The sequence below is a fragment of the Platalea leucorodia genome (assembly GCF_965183815.1).
Source record: "Platalea leucorodia genome assembly, chromosome: 3".
In the NCBI taxonomy this organism is placed as follows: Eukaryota; Metazoa; Chordata; class Aves; order Pelecaniformes; family Threskiornithidae; genus Platalea; species Platalea leucorodia.
Window position 1 is genome coordinate 91,667,542 of NC_138825.1, and position 16,253 is coordinate 91,683,794.

Sequence of the window (16,253 nt, forward strand, 5' to 3'; positions counted from 1 at the left end):
TAGGCAGAGTAATTCCCTGAGGAGCTGAGATGGATGAGGATGCTTAGACTTGTCCTAACCCTCTCCCAGCTGACAGTTCTAACCCGCTCACTGTAGGCTTTCTGCATCGTGACAAGGTATGTAACTTGGGTTGCCCTTTGTGGATTTGCATCTTCAAGTTGGACATTGTAGTACCCCAGCCCATCAACTCGGTGTGTCTTCACCGTTCCCCCGACTGCTTCTTTACTGTCCCTGCTGCCTAACTGGATGAGATAACTGATCCAGCTGAAAAAAACAACAAATAATAGCTCTACCAGCAACGAATGAGTGGCAACTACTTCAATAAGAAACAGTGCTGATTTTAAAACATCAATGCTGGCGTAGATCTAGCACGTAGTATCTCATGAGATATGTTCAACATTTGTAGAGTACTTTTGACAGTTTGAGAAAGCCACTGTTCTGATGACATAAATTAGGTTAAGGTACATGGAAAATCCCACTGAAAGTACCTCTGTGTACATTATGTATTCAAAAACTAATCAGGAGCTTTCAAACAGTTAACTGTAGTAACTTTAATGATTTTTTTAAGTATCAGTTTGTATTTAATGCTAATTCTGGTGCTTATTCAACTTGAAATATTATTTCCTCAGGTACATCACCCTGATATGAAAGCCTATTTCAGTGGATATGATGGATCAAAGTACATTATGCAGCCATGGTTGAAAAAAATCTATCCTCATGACTGAAGCACTTAAGTGTTTGTACATGTAACGTACATCCAGACAGCGTATTTCCTTTTTAAACTTGAGCAAATAGACGCCAGGATAAAACTCATGTATATTTTTTCCTATGATGAAATAAAACATTCCTAAGCATGTTTGCTGTTGAACAATCCGTTTCATTAGAAGCGAACACACTGCACGTTCAGTTTTCCATCACTCGGGACAGGGGTTAATTTCCTTCCAAATTTGGGAAGAAAGGTTTAAATATAGCCAAGTTTCAGCTAGGCGTACCAAAGGTACATCAAATATCTTGCCCTTTTACAGGGGGCAGGGGAAGAAACCAAACAGTTAAGAACTGTACTTTCAGAATTAATCATAACCTTAATTTTAGGGGATAGAGCTAAATAAAGGCCAACGGGAACTGAAATATTTCTGGGCAGAGCTGTAGTAAGTAAATCCTGCAATACTTTGACTACTCTCTTTACAAAAGCATGCATTATGCTGCTTTCAAACGATACGTGCAACGGAAGAGTTAGTTAATCTACTTTTTTTGTACCTGGACAGATGTTAAGAGACCTACGTTGGCTCACTACACAACCCGCGTTCTTAATCTCCTTTCTTAACTCTACTTGCTACCATAAGAATAAAGTAAAAAACAACAAAACACTCAAGAAAGCATAAAAATTTTATTAAGAAAATGGGTAGGATTTGAAAGTTTCTAGAGCAACTTGTTTCTTCTGTTTTCTTTTCCCTTTATCTCAAACACAGCAAACACTCTGCAAGAAGCATAAGCAGTAGCATTCTGGATTCTTTCCTGCAGAGTCAGTGAATCGGGGGAGTTCGACAGATGACTGTCTGTGTGGCCTCCCCATTCCTTTGTTTCTTCTTCTCTTATTAATAAAGGTTTTCCCAATGACTGGCCGAACAGTCGACAGACTTCTTGAGCTTTCCGCCGCGTGTTTCCAACAGCAGCAACGCATACTTGACGGCTGAGAGGTAGAAAAAGCACAATAACAAGCAGGGCCGACTGATGTACAAGTATTCCTGCAGGGCATTTTTGGGGTTTTTTTTTAATGCCTCAGCTTTTGCAGCTGCGTAGATGTAAGGCCCATCACCTTCCCCCGGGTCCTGGGTGACAGCTTAGGAGTTTGAGGGGGGGAGTGTGCAGAGAAAACGTCAGCATCCTCATCGGCTGTGATCAAGCATTTCTGACACCTATACGCTGCAGGCATCCGTGGCGTGTGGCGCAGAGCAAGAGTTCACCCCTTGCTCCAGGCGTTTGGGTGGCCCAGCTGTGAGGCATAGCAGCACCTCTTCAACCTCACCGACCCGATTTTCAGACTCCTGCGTAAATACCTTTGAGATACGCTTCCGACATCTCCAGAACCGTTAGCAGTAGCTAGTTGAGCGTGCTTCTTGGACCAGGCATGATTCTTTTCTTTAAAGAGGCAAAACGCGAGCCAAGATTAAACCTCCCTCCGCCCCCTCAATGTCAATGGGAGAAGCACGACTTTGAATAGTTAACAGCTAAAATATCGAGACCGTGAGCTTCAAAGCAGCATGTTTCAATGGTGAGCAAGCACCGTGTATGGTTCTTTTCAGATCGTGTCAGCAGCTAAGAGTAATGGGAATTGGCAAGGGTACTTAGAATTATCAACAGCCGGTAACACACTTCTACCTTCATGAATAAATACAAATTAAATCTACACGTGCTGATGTAACCAAAGTCAAATTCTGTTGACCTAATATTCACAGTAGACTATACTTCCAATGGAAATCAGTGGGAAAATATTTTTTATTACATTCTGCCTTTGCAGAGGGACCCTGCAGAAAGAACAAGCTGTACTTCTAGGCTGAACAGCGTTAATTTATAAGTTACATTTAAAACAAATACTGAAATATTTGAACATAAAGTTTAATAGGTCTGAAGGAAACTATTTGCTCCCATTACAAACAGTATAAATTATGTATTCATATTAACTGTTATCTGAGGCTGTAAAACTTGTGGCAGGAGAGAGAACTTACCGAAGGGTGTCTATGGCTTCTGGTGTATGGTAGAAATGAGGGGGATTGATGGTAACAGAGGTTCCTAACTTTTCAATGAGTAGATTGCAAACATTCTGCATTTTTCCAAAATCGCTGAATATAATACAGACCTGGGAGTGAACACAGACATCACACAAGTAATTTTTTTCATTTTTCCCCTATGATTCAACACTTCTATTTAAATCAGTATAAAGCCAGATTTGTACAAAGTAACTAAACATACTAGTCCTGTATATAACTCCAACATTTATTTACTTAGAACACTTTTATGTAGCCCCAGAGACTGTCATTGGGTTTGCAACAGTGAGAAGTTCACAAAATGGTTTAAAACTGAGGATTAAGAAATGCTCTTTTGTGAGGAACTACAGCATTCTTGGTACGCAGACAATCTGAAGAATGAACGTGCTCTACGGGACACATGACTAGATGCATCCTGGTTCTTCCCTTTTTAGATTACTAGATGTTAATTATGCAGAAGCCCAAGCAAAATGATGTGGAAAACATTGTGCAGGAAGGAAAATTACATTTTAATTCCAATCATTAGGTTCAAGAAACCTAAACTATGAGATTAAACTAAGCCTAGCCCAGTCCAGCTTGCAGTGGGCTCAAAACCCCGTGTTGGCTGAACACGCACTCCAGTGCCTACAGAGAACTGGGCACTTCAGACTTGGATTAAAAACAATTTAAACATCTCGCTGTCTGTGGCTTTGGCAATAAGAAGCATTAAATACAGATGCATCAGGAATTCAGGTGCTTTCTCAAGTGCTACAAAGCAGGCATCACTATCAGCCCTGGATCCAGAGCCCCACAGCCTTCCTTGCAGGGACGCGCCAGCCAGGCGGTGACTGTCCAGGCAGGAGCCAGCCGCCTCCTGTGGCACAGCGCAGTCACCAGCAGGGAAGCAATGATGCCCAGCTGCTACGGCATTCAGGAATCAGAAATCAGAAATCCTGGGTCCCAAACTCTTTTTTTAGAAGAACTAAACCATCATCTTCACTTCCCAGTACAATGCTCTCACCACTGAGTCAGGCTCACCTTCTCTCTTATCCTTGACTCTTCCCTTTCTTTTTGCACGGTACTACAGCTTCAACAGGAGGGGAAGAAAAAAGCTGTGGTAAAGAAAATTCCACCGCCAACCCCCGTGACGTACAGTCACCCCTGTGATTGCTGCAGTCCATGCAGCAATCTATCCCACTGAAGGTGTATGGTACAGAAATCCAAGTTACGGCACGTCAGCTGCACTGCAGTAGCCTCCTGTGCGCACACCGTCGATTTACCTTCTGGAAAATGGGATAATTCAAGGAAGTTGAGTCTCTCAGTGAGAGAGGAGGGGGCTACTTCATATACAGGGGAAGGTAAAAAATGGATATTGACAATTATCACAAAGTAATTAATGCCCACGTCTTGTTACCCTCGGTAGCCTCTCGGTGCAGTACATGTACCTCATCCTGGCTTGAATCCTTGCACTGGCTCAGTAGCTCTTCACACAACTGAGCCAAAGCTGGGCTTAGGGCCTTAAAAACTGACCAAGATGGAGTGGAAGGGCAATTCCATCTCCTACAAGGACAAAGGGTCACACCCGTTGTGCAAAACTGCACCAAGCCTGCATCTTCATCTCAGCTGCCCACCCTTTATCTGTAACTTGGGGGTTGGATCACTTGCTGGAAGGTGCAGTACCAATTTGAACAAAGACTGAAGATGAGACTAAACCTAGATTTCTTTCTTTAGCGGGAGTTCTTGCCATATATAAAAAGCATATATCCTCTTGCGCTGTTTTGCCAAAAAACTGTCATAGTCGTATTTTGTGCAAAGTTGAAAGTCTCACTATGAGGACCGTCATAGCATTTTCCAGATTGCTATCGGTGTTTACAAGATTAGTTCCCTCAAGGGGATGAAACAAAAGAATGATCAAACAAAAGAGCCGTGGGTCTTAAACAAGAGAGAAGCTGCTCAGACTGGGGCAGTTCTGGGCACTCAGGAACTTCATTGTTAAAAAAGAAGCATGTAATCAGGTACCCTCTGGGGCAGAAAACAACTGAGCAATAGCTGTGAATTTTGTTGTTTTTTCCCCCTAAAAATCGCAGTTTTCATTTAGAGCTAGATGCAATAAATTCCACTTACATTTACAGAGGATACCTGAGCATTAAAATGCAAAGCAGTGTTTCAATTTCTTCAATAAAATTATGATTAAGGTTAAAAAGTGTGAAAAAGTAACATGAGGGTATGCAAAACCATTACGGACATCGTAAGGTTTGGGTAAGGCTGTAAAGGACAAGAAGTGATGGTTTATAAGGAGGCAAGTATATTAAGAAATGCACAAAACCAACATAATCTTCATCCCATGAGATCATCATGCAATCAATGAACTATTATGATTAAGATATTATAAAGCTTTGTGATCTCACACACAACTTCATTCTTCTGCATATTTTCCTTTGTTATAGCATGAATTAAAATTTATCTTCTTACAGTTGAAAGCGTATTTTGAATTCTTAATTGTACCTTAAAATAGCTATTTGTCTGGGAGTTTCTTCACTCGTCTAAAAACTCTTAAAGTAGACAAATGGTAAAAAGAGTTTATAGAATGAAATAATGCACGACTTCCATGATTTTATGTATAACACAAATATAAAGGCAAACTCTTTAGTTGAGAAGTGAGTGTAAGTTAATTTTAAACTAATTTATATTGTTAAAGCATGCAAACATGCTGGTCAATGGAACTTCATTGGTTTATGAAGCTGCACTAATGAAACAAGTACATACATAAAGGGGGAAGCAAGGAGAAACTAATCTCTGCATAAAGAGCGACCATACAGCTACTTAAGCCAAAACAGCAGTACTATGGCTAGATTTTTCAAGTTCTGACACCCAGGTCCTAGGCAGCCATACAACTTTTGAACAGCAATTACAGCTGGTCCAAGCTGCCTACAAATGACCACTAAACCCATGTAATTCTCTTTCCACGTACAATTTTTGTTGTGTAAAAATTAATAGCAGAAGGAAGATGATTGGTTAAGTTACCACTTAAGACTGAAGTTGTAAGCCTAAGCTTGTCTGTAGCCTAAATAATAATTCAATACAGTTTTATTTATTTTTAAGAACAGCTTATCTAAAAAAACACGGTGATTTAAGCTCTCATGATAGTAGGTGTCTATTTTATGAAGTTATAGTCATTCAGAACATGACACTGATGCATACCATTTAAGTATCAAAAGACTCATTTTAAAATACAAATTTTGCTCTCCAAATTCTCGATTATATCTGTATTTATTGCTGTTATTTAGATGAGAATATGCCTTAGAGCAAGCAAGCAAACTAAAGAGGCTGAACCCTGTTTTAGGGGATTGTAAACAGCAGCTCTATAAAACAGCTATCATTTCATTGCTGGCTTCCAGGTTTACTTCATAAGAATCTGTAAATTTGCTGGGTAGTGATTAAAGTTTGATGCTCTAAAAAGATCCATTGACTGAACACACATCATTTCCCTCAGTGAATGTTTCCAGCACAGCATTTATTTCTTACTATAGCATGAACGTGCAAAAATATACTCCCCTGAGCTGCTTCTGAAGTAAATGGGATTATTCCCATAATATTTAGCTTTCACACAGCACTTTTTACCTACAGAATTTCAAGTCAATTACCTAGGAAACAATGAGCTATGCTTTACTTGCAGCAAGCTGACGGCAGAGTCGTGTAGAATAGACCAAAGTCCAGGTGCTGTTCAACTGTGGCTTAAACAGATCTAGATTAGGGTTGCCATGCCACTGTTGTCCCCCATCCACTCTTGTCCTCTGCCTTGCACTGCCTCCAGTTCAGGGAGCTAAAATAATGGAAAAAATAAAAGCTAATCTGGAAAAAAAAAAAAGTTATTAACTGCAGCAGCTTTCTGAACTGACCTATCACCTGATCACCTCAGTACAACTCCTTGCAAGAAGTAGAGGGCAGGAAAGGCTATGGGTGGAGGAGAGCGTAGAACCGTGGGTTTGCTTACACTGCCACGGAACGGCAACCTTAGAGCCCCAGAACCAAACATTCCCTTCTGTAGCATTGTGTAATATTTGAAAAGCACACGTTCAGCTGAGAAGAAAAAAATTCTTTCTATATTACAGTAGCAGAAAACAAGTTCTGCACACAACAGAAGACTGCAGCTGAACTCTGCTTTAAACTGCAGTCCTTCAGTAGTTTCTTTGAACTATGCTGCCTTTACTGTAGAGAACATCTACCCCTCGGTATGAGGAAAGACAGTCTGCATATTTTCATTGGTCCTTGCTACATTTCTTACTCTTTTTTATTATTATTTTTGGTTAGGTTGAATACGTACCTCTGCTTCCATTTGGTAAGTATTTTCTACTCTACTAAAATCCTCTGTTACAGTCATATTTTCTTCCTAAAACAAAGTACAAGAATATAATCTTAAAAGACAGAAATTAAGCATCTGTTGGAAATGTATGTACATTGTGTCCTGTAAAAGTTGAAATGTTTTGGCTTATTACTTATGACTTCGTAACAGAGATTTGGAATTTTCCAGGCAAATCTCTTCAGTTAAAAACTAGCTGGATGTTAAAGACTTCTTGATGTTATTTGAAATAAATTATACAGTAGCTCTATAATGTAATTCCACTGCTATTCACTTGAAGAGACCAATTAGGTCTTAAAAGTGACTGCTAGCTAGAAGCTGTGTGTATCAGTGTGTAACTGTAAATTCACCTGGTTCAAAAAAATGGAAGCTTCAATTGTTTTCAGAAAGTTAGTATGTGAAAAGTGCTTTTCAGGCCCCTATTTTAAGCTATTTTAATGGTAGCGGCTTGTAGCAAGGTGCCGTGAACAATGACTGAGCACTGGTTATTCTGGCAGAACGGTAACCCTTAAAAGAGGCTATTCCACCAGTGACACTTTTGCATTAACAGCAGCTACATTATTCAACATAAAGGCTGCACAGAGCACTAGCAAATCCTGTAAGACTTAAAAATAAGATACTGAACTAACTAAGGTACAGAATAACTCCAGTTACATCTGAATATTTGACCAACTTGGTAGTGGTCTAACAATCACATTTCTTTCACCCACTTCCCTCTTCGGTAAACAGTTTGGATGAACAATTTATTGTAAGATTACTGTAACACAACAAAAAGCATAGTTTACAATTTAATTGCAAATACAGCTTTGCATTTAATACCCAGGAACCGTAGGGAAGCAGATACTAAGCCTTTCAATTACTGAAAAAGTTTTACTTACTAAATTTATTTGCATAGGAAAACAATATTTGCTTTCAGCATTGTCACATTTCAAAAGATGCTTTGTGTCAGAATATTTCCTACAGAGGCTGAAATCTTCAAGTTTATCATGTAGCATGCATGCATAAGTTTATATAAATGACATTATTCATGAGAAGCATTGTCCTTTTAAAATATCATATGGAAATTAGAGCCATAATTACCATTGCACAGCAGCCTACAAGAAACAAATTTTGAAATTTCAATTTTATGATTGATTGGCAGTGCTCAAATTCAAGAACAGCAGCCCTATTTTTGGATAATCTCTTCTAGTCAGGGCAAGGACCAGGGCCAGTTAGTCCCTAAATTTCCCCTTTTGCAATCACAGCTTTGAGGTACTGTGGCAGCATGGCTGGCTGTGGCTTGTTAAAGAGTGCTCAAACCAGCCCAGCACTGACAACTCATTTAATTTACAAAATGGAGCAAATCTTACTATTTATGATACAATCCAATTACAAGTGACAAGAAAGGTTTTTTCTAGAGCTCTTACATATCTTATAGAGATAACCAAACAGAAAAGCTTTCTTCAACAACTCATATTTGACAAAAATAGCTATACTGTAATAAAACTTAAGAGTAAACATAGAAAAAGTGCATTCGTTTTTCCTTGTCCCTGCTCCTTAATCCTTTTTAAAGAAAAGTTCTCTTTCCTCCTGAACGGATTCAAGTCTTCTGGTTTGGTTTTGCCCTCCGCACGGTTCCTGTGCATTTAAGGACAGTGCCATCCCGTGGCTCCAGGCACTATTGCAAGACCAATGCTATCGTAGTGGAAGATCTTTTTGTGCCACCTATTATAAAATTTCCCTCACGGCTAATTTTTATCCTACCAGATTTCACAGTAGCTGTATGTGTTATTGAAGATAAATGGACGAAATAATTGCTGAAGTCATAACAAGGTGGCTTCTTGTGATACATCTTCTGTTAGATACTTTGTTCCTGTTTGGGAGTGTGTTCGGACAAAGATATGGAAAAGACAGGTAAGTGACAATGAAATTTTAAAGTGGAATCAGGACTTTGACTACATCAAAAGCAAAAGGGGTTTTTTCCTACTGTTTATGTCTACTATTCACATTTTGGCGGAGGAACTATCCGTTTGATTGCAATAGCCACAGGAAAAAACGTTTTCACTGTGCCTTACGGAAAGCTACACTTCTGATGTGTCCAGTATTCTGGATTTCTGGAATAACTTTCTCCATTTTCTAAATCTGTGGGCCAAGAATCACAGTAGAAAAGTTAAATGAATATAACATTATTGTTATGTGATAACTCAATTACCCCAGAAGCCAGTGAACAATTCTTAACCGAATCACACTTGCATTCTGCTTATATAGCCAATTTTTTAGCCAGCAGTGACATAAACCATCACTATTGCAAGTACTGTAAACACAAAAATGAACGACAGTCGATATGCCATTGAGCTTACACTTTCAAGTCTAGAACTGTGCTTTGCCTTGTATCTTCCTTCTTTTCAACAGAACAGAAATCTTATATAGCCCTTCCTCCTACCTATCTGCTACTTTGGAACAATTTCTTCTTCACAGGACCGTTGTGTCCACCCTCACGACACTGTCGCTGTTTACAGGAATGACTGCTCCTTTCCCCAGAAGAGAACAGGGAAAAAACTAAATAGATAATCAGCGAAAGCACACTTCAAGGAGACAGCTATATAACAATACAGTATGAGAAAAGCCTACCTGCGGATAAAGTTATGTGTTCTGCTCCTGATTACTGAGTTAACAAAACTGTGAGACTGCTTTATGAAACACAAGACCAGTCTCAGTAAGAGAAAATGTTTATCGTTTGGAAATGTACGCTAATGCATCATTGTGGTAAGCTATGCTGGTATGTGTACTTATAAATAAAAAAATCTGGAGATACCTGGAAATCTCTCTTAAAATTCACTTGTACATTTGCACTGATATATCCAATATAACTTTACATTACGAAAAATAAAGGTATTTAAACAACCAAAAGAGTTAGCTTCTTCCACCTGAACATAGCATCTTTAAGAAATGGTTAATGAGAGTCTTGATGTATGCTCCTATCTCCTCACAGTCCATCCATCATAGTGTCCCCGGACAGTTAAGGGTGATAAGCACCTACAGTCAGTGTGTTCCCCAATGAGGCATCTGGTACCTCCGCTCCCACCTCTCATCCCCTCACTCTGTCCGTTCTGTTTGGCATTAGACGGACAGAACGACAACCTAAAAATCTATGGGGAAGAAGTTTCTGCTGCTTAATGTCCATTCAAGAAATAACAGAAGTATATGTAACAGTTATTTTAAGAAAGGTAAAAAGCAGATTTGTACTCAGCAAGTGTAAGGATACTTTGGGGGTATTTCTTAAAATACATGGTAGTCTAAAAAACGTCATGCCTTATGCAGGTTTCTACCTTTCTTATTCAAGGATATATTGCTATTGGAAGATTTTGTAACCGACTGAGCAAACTTCAAAATCTTTCTTTTTAACTGACTGTATGGATATGCATCCCTAACTGTGACTCCTAAATAACAGTTTCAAAATATGGAGAATATTGCATATATATCCAAGGATATATCCCAGTACAGACAAACTCTTAAGCCAGAGCCCACTGGATGTAGTTTGTGAGCTGGTTTGTTTGTTTTGCTAAATAACACTCGGACTGGTATAACAAGTATTATCACTGTTATTTTTAGACAAGATGGCCAATGCCAATTGTTAGATATAGTGATTAAAGAAAACAGTGTCGTCTCCACACCACTACCCAAATAAATCATAGGTGGTAAACATAAAATCAGTTTGCTTCTAGAGAAAGAGAAAAAAAGGTTACTTTTGAGCAGCTGGGCTGAGTAAGAGAGATTGGTTTCCCCATTGATTTTACTTTCCCTGCAGCCTTCAAAGCAGATTCTGTGCTCTGAAGTGCTGCATATACTTACAGCACTCTATAAATAAATGCCACTATGTGCATCTATTTCTGATTAAAATCCTGTGTAAATATATATGGAAATTAGGTGCTGCCCCCAGGCATCCTGACAAGCTGCTAATGCAAGCCCCTGCTGCTGCAAAGGTTATGCACTTCTGATATCACAGACTTCTTATGATAGCAACAACAAGGGTTAAGGAAATTGTTCTACGGATTAATTAAAAATAAATATATAGAATAGCCAGCTGATTTCTAAAGAGGCCTTAGATAAGCTTGCAACAACTAGAACCCTATGGAGATTATGAAGAGATATTAATTTTACAGTGGTCTAGAATGGTATTAGCTGCAAGTGATGTTAGCAAATGCAGTTAAGAACAAATTGCCAGCAGTGAGAGTTGTTAGTAGAAAAGCTACGAGGCCAATAAAAGCTCCAGCAGTGGAGTGATTTAAAATTGGATGGAACAAAGCACTAAAAATTATACCGCAGGGAACTACTCTGAAAAAAAAAAAAAAAAAACAACTTCATGTTGTTTTTCTCAGAGTTCCCTAGAGCTAACACTTTGCTAACACTGAGAAACCCACAACTTAAGCTGCATTTCATAGTCCCTCAAGTAAGTAGGAAGAACTAACATTTCCATTCTCCAACACACGGCATCTCTGAAACAGCAAAAAATTACTGTGAAATTATTATAACTACAATAAGACAATGAATGCTCTCACATTGTGAAAACAGTCCACTCTCCACCTAGGTTACACTACCACTGCTTACCTGCTCCCATTACAGTTCTGAATCTGACTGCATATACCCAAATATTTTTTTGTCCAGGTCTTACTTCATTTTGCAATTATTTTTTCTAGCCTGGAGTAGTGCGTGCAGCCCCTCTAAAGCATGCTCACTTATTTAACATCCTGCCTACGCCTTTTGTGTGCCGTCCGCCATGTGTCGAATGCTCCACGCTATCCTAATTCAATCAGGCTCATGTCAAAACTGGGAGTCAGTTATTCAGATTCACTGTAGGGTAAATATCTCCAACTATCTTTTCTAATCTATCCACACTCTGAAGAGCTATTTAATTGCAGCCAGGATGAAAATACCCCATGATCTGATAGCTCACCATGGTGGTGGGTATGAAGCTTATTGTTTTCTCTACTAATAAAAATGAATGCATGAGTTGCCTTGTCTTCTCCCGTTGCTCTTAAAGTCCACCAGACTTTAGACTCCTATTAACTCACTTAATAGAAACTGAAGGCATTCAACCTGTAATCCCATACCAAAATGCACCATTTCTGACTGAACAAGTCATTCTGATGGCAATGGAATCGTGCTCCCTGTGACAGACACGCACCCAGCCATGCGTTCAGGAAAAACACAGGGAGCAGGATCATGTATCTGGCCCTCAGCAGCCTCCACGTCTCCTTGCCATCTAGTTCCATAGCTGCAATATGAGCTTTTTCTACAACAGGGGTTAAGGGGTCTTTGTTATTGTCTTCTTTATTCCTGAACAGTAGCTTTATTTAGCTACTACAGAAACAGAGACAGCATCACTATCAGTTTTAAAAGAAAACAGTAAATCCTGTTTTGTTGGGGAAAAAAAAAGTTGGAGTCAGCACTTATCTTCAGATGCATGCAGCATTTGAGATGTGGGCATGCAATTTCACTGTAAGCACAACACAGGTCGAGTAACTTACTCTCTTACTTTGCATTTACTAATACTGAATGTGCCATGTAACATCATGCAGGATCATGAAACCCTTCTGCAATTCCTTCTTTTTTACTACATTGAATAATTAGGTGTTGATAGCAAACTCTGTCATCTCCCTTTTCCCCAGCTCATTTGTGAATACACTAAAAAGGCACAGACTTCCTGGGGAACTTCAATAGTAAGTAATTTTCAAAAGCAACCACTTATTCCATCGAAGATCAGCTTTGTTCTGGTTTTAAGAGTCCTAGGTGTGGAACACTGTCCAAAACTCTTTTATAAAATCCAAAAACATCAGCAGCACAATTGCTAGGACAAATATTACCCTTACAGAGAATTTACAGTGTGGACAAAGCTTTAAAGGCAAGACTATGCTTTTGTCATTCTCATAAAATGACTTCCTCAGGCCAAAAAACTTATTATGGTAAAGGAACTTTTTGAGTCCACGAGGGGCTTCTGTCACTTCAGCTACCTTGATCACATCTCATGTTTCTTCATACCTCTCTACTCACATGGAACAAGAAAAAGAGAGAAGAAAAAGCTCTGTAGGCATTTGTCACTAAGCTACGGTAATCGCTAGCTATACTGACACTTACACACATGTATGTATAGGTTAAGTTCTGTTGCTGTGTACCCCTTTATCAGTTTCATCCGTATGCACGTAAGGGTGCTGTATGACATGAACAGATGAAACAGTCGAAGCAGGATGGTTTCCAGATGCAAAACAAGCAGCCTGTCCGAGAGCCCGGGCAGCGACGTTCCGCCTTTTCTGCGGAGGCTGGCAAAGCTGCAACCTCCCAGAGACAGCCAGGCTTTCACCGCACCGCCCCAGCGGCCGGGCGTTCCCGAGGCAGGGGGGGGACAGCTCCAACCCCCCGGTACCCCTCTGCTTCCCGCCGGCCAGGCCGATGCACGCAGCGCCCCACGCACCGGCCCCGGGGCCCCTCAGCGGCCGCCTTTCCCCTCCGGGCTGCTCAGGGGAGGGGAGGCCCCGGGGGCCGGGCGGCGCCGGTTGGACCCCGCAGCTGAGGGGAGCTGCCCCGCCCGCTCCTCCCCTCGCCCCCCGCCGGGGGAACCGCCCGGCGCCCCAGGGGACCCCCCGCCGCAGGAGGCGGAGGCCGGGGGGCGGCTCTCACCGGGACGCCGCGCTGGCGGGCGCTCTGGGCGATGTACTCCAGCCGCCGGGCCACGCTGCTCCGCGCCGCCCCGGCCTCCCCCTTCCGGCTGCCCAGCCGCAGCGACACCCGCGCCCGGTCCGGGCCGGCACTCAGCTCCGCGCTGCCGCTTACATGCACCTCCCGCCCGGTCGGCGCCGGGGGGCCGCCGCGTCCCGCCGGGGCCGGGGCCGGGACGAGCTCGGCGAAGACGCGGGCGGGGGGCGGCGCGGGCAGCGCCATGGCGGCGGGCCCCTCACGGCACCATGGCAACCAACGCCGGCGCGCCCGCTGCACCCTGGGAGGCGCCCACGTGACTCCCGCCCTTCCGCTCCCTGCCGCCATCACCCGGCCGCGGCGCAGGTGGCAGGCGGCCGCCGGGCCGAGGCGCCTTCCCGCCATGATGGGTACCGAGGCGGAACTCCCCTGCCTCCCGCCGAAGGGGATCCGCCATGACAGCTACCGAGGCAGGGCGCCTACGGCGGCTACCGAAGGGGGTTGAGGCGGGCGGTTGGACTGCAGCCGTTAGGAAGGCGGTGGCAGGGGAGGTGTAGGTGCACATCCTCTGAGGAGAAGCTGTCCGGTTTCCGCCATTTTTGGCTTATTGTCATATTTTTCTAGCATATTAAGGTCGGGAGCAACCTGAGAGGGAGAGGAGGAGCGCTGGAGAAAGGGCCGTAGGCGCTGTCTGTGGAGGGAAGACTGTTCGGTTGTGCCACAGCACGTCCTCCGCTGGTGGCAGGGCCTAGGCAGGGGCGATTAAAAACCACGCTAGCATCAGTGCTGCTGGTTCTCCATGGAGGGGTCTTGCATTGGCTTTGCTAATGTCTGCTGGCCGGGTCCTGCTTAATGCTGCCCTCTGCTTAGGAAAGGCAGAGGGGTGCAGTTCAGGTCCTCAGAGAACGACAGGAGGCCTCTCAAGGTGGGGTCCAGCCCCTGGCCCAAGCAGGGTCAGCCACAGCAGGTTGCCCAGCACCATGTCCAGTTGGGTTTTGAATATTTGAAAGGATGGAGACTCCAGAACCTCTCTGGGCAACCCACACCAGTATTTGACCACATTCAGAGTGAAAATACAGTGTTTTGTTATGTTCATACTGAATTTCATATGTTTTAATCAGTGTCCGTTTTGTCGTGTCCTGTCACTGGGCAGCACTGGGAGGAGCCTGGCTCCCTTGTCTTCCCTCCCATCAGGCATTTGTATACATTGATAAGATCCCCCTGAGCCTTCTCTTCTCCAGGCTATACAGTCCCAGCTTTTTCAGCCCTTCCTCGTAAGAGAGACGCTCCAGTCCCTTCATCATCCTCGTGGCCTTTTGTCGGACTCTCTCCAGTACGTCCGTATCTCCCTTGTACTGTGGAGCCCAGAACAGGACCCAGCACTCCAGGCGTGTCACCAGTGCTGAGCAAAGGGGAAGGATCACCTCCCTTGATCTGCTGGCAGCGCTTCTCCTCATCCAGCCCAGGATGCTGTTGGCCTGCTTTGCCGTGTGGGTGCATGATCCGCTTGTTTCCCACCAGGACCCCAAGTCCTTTTTTGCTTTCCAGCCAGTCAGGCCCCAGTGTGCACTGGTGCATGGGGCTGTTCCTCCTCAGGTGTAGGATTTGGTGTTTCCCCTTGCTGAACTTCATGAGATGCCTCTCAGCTCAGTTCTCCAGCCTGTCCGAGTGACTACGAAATGACTAGCTCTGTGTGTCTGGTCTTGTTTGTATGAGGATTTTTGGGAAGGACTTTGGATATGTCATTGCTATTTACATTTGTGGTACATCATTGTGTTTTGATTACCTGAAATCTGGAACCTGGCACAGAGGCTGGAAACTGATGATACTGTATCTTTATAGCAGGTCTTAACAGCCTTCGGAATTCATGTTGCAAACCTTGGAAAGTCTGCGTGACATGATGCAGATACATATTGCTATACTCTCCTTCTAGATGAAAACATGACACGTAAAGACATCAAGACCTGATTTTACAAGTCAGATGCAGATTCCTTGGAGGTGGCAGGAAAGAGAAATATCAAGGGAATTGAAGCCCTGTCTTTTTTCTCATCATTAATCTGCTTGGTGCGGTGTGTGCTTCATGTCCCATTATTAGGGAGATTCTGTACAAACTTCCTTTCCCATCATTAATATCGCATCTGCCTTAAGAGGTGTCAATGACTTTTGCATGCCTCATGACTTTTTGAGTCTTCTGCCTTTGAATCTGGTTTTCTCTCCAGATTTGCTGAACACTTAAAGCTTTAAATGAAATGGATTGAACCTGTTAGGTATTCATTACCTCTGGAGATGACACTCCATGTTTCTCAGCATGAATAACCAAAAGCAGGGACACCTAAAATTTTGAGTGTAACTGACTTTGATCAAAGTTATATGACAAGACGAGAAAGAACCTTGTAACAGAATCCAGAAATATCGGTGCCTAGTCACTTAACATAAATCAATTTGAGAGCTTACATGAATAAATTCTGGGCATTGCTGAC

General features: G+C 42.6%; 1 protein-coding gene across 1 annotated transcript; it reads right to left on the reverse strand.

Moving 5' to 3' along the window:
* Positions 1-1,372: 1,372 nt before the first annotated feature.
* Positions 1,373-14,019, reverse strand: IRAK1BP1 (interleukin 1 receptor associated kinase 1 binding protein 1; the record flags this gene model as incomplete). The annotated part of the gene is made up of 4 exons (XM_082307747.1): positions 1,373-1,690; positions 2,727-2,857; positions 7,069-7,134; positions 13,759-14,019. The coding sequence occupies 4 exons, from the start codon at positions 14,017-14,019 to the stop codon at positions 1,420-1,422; spliced, it is 729 nt and encodes a 242-aa protein (XP_082163873.1). The 3' UTR covers positions 1,373-1,419.
* Between the last annotated feature and the right edge of the window lie 2,234 nt (positions 14,020-16,253).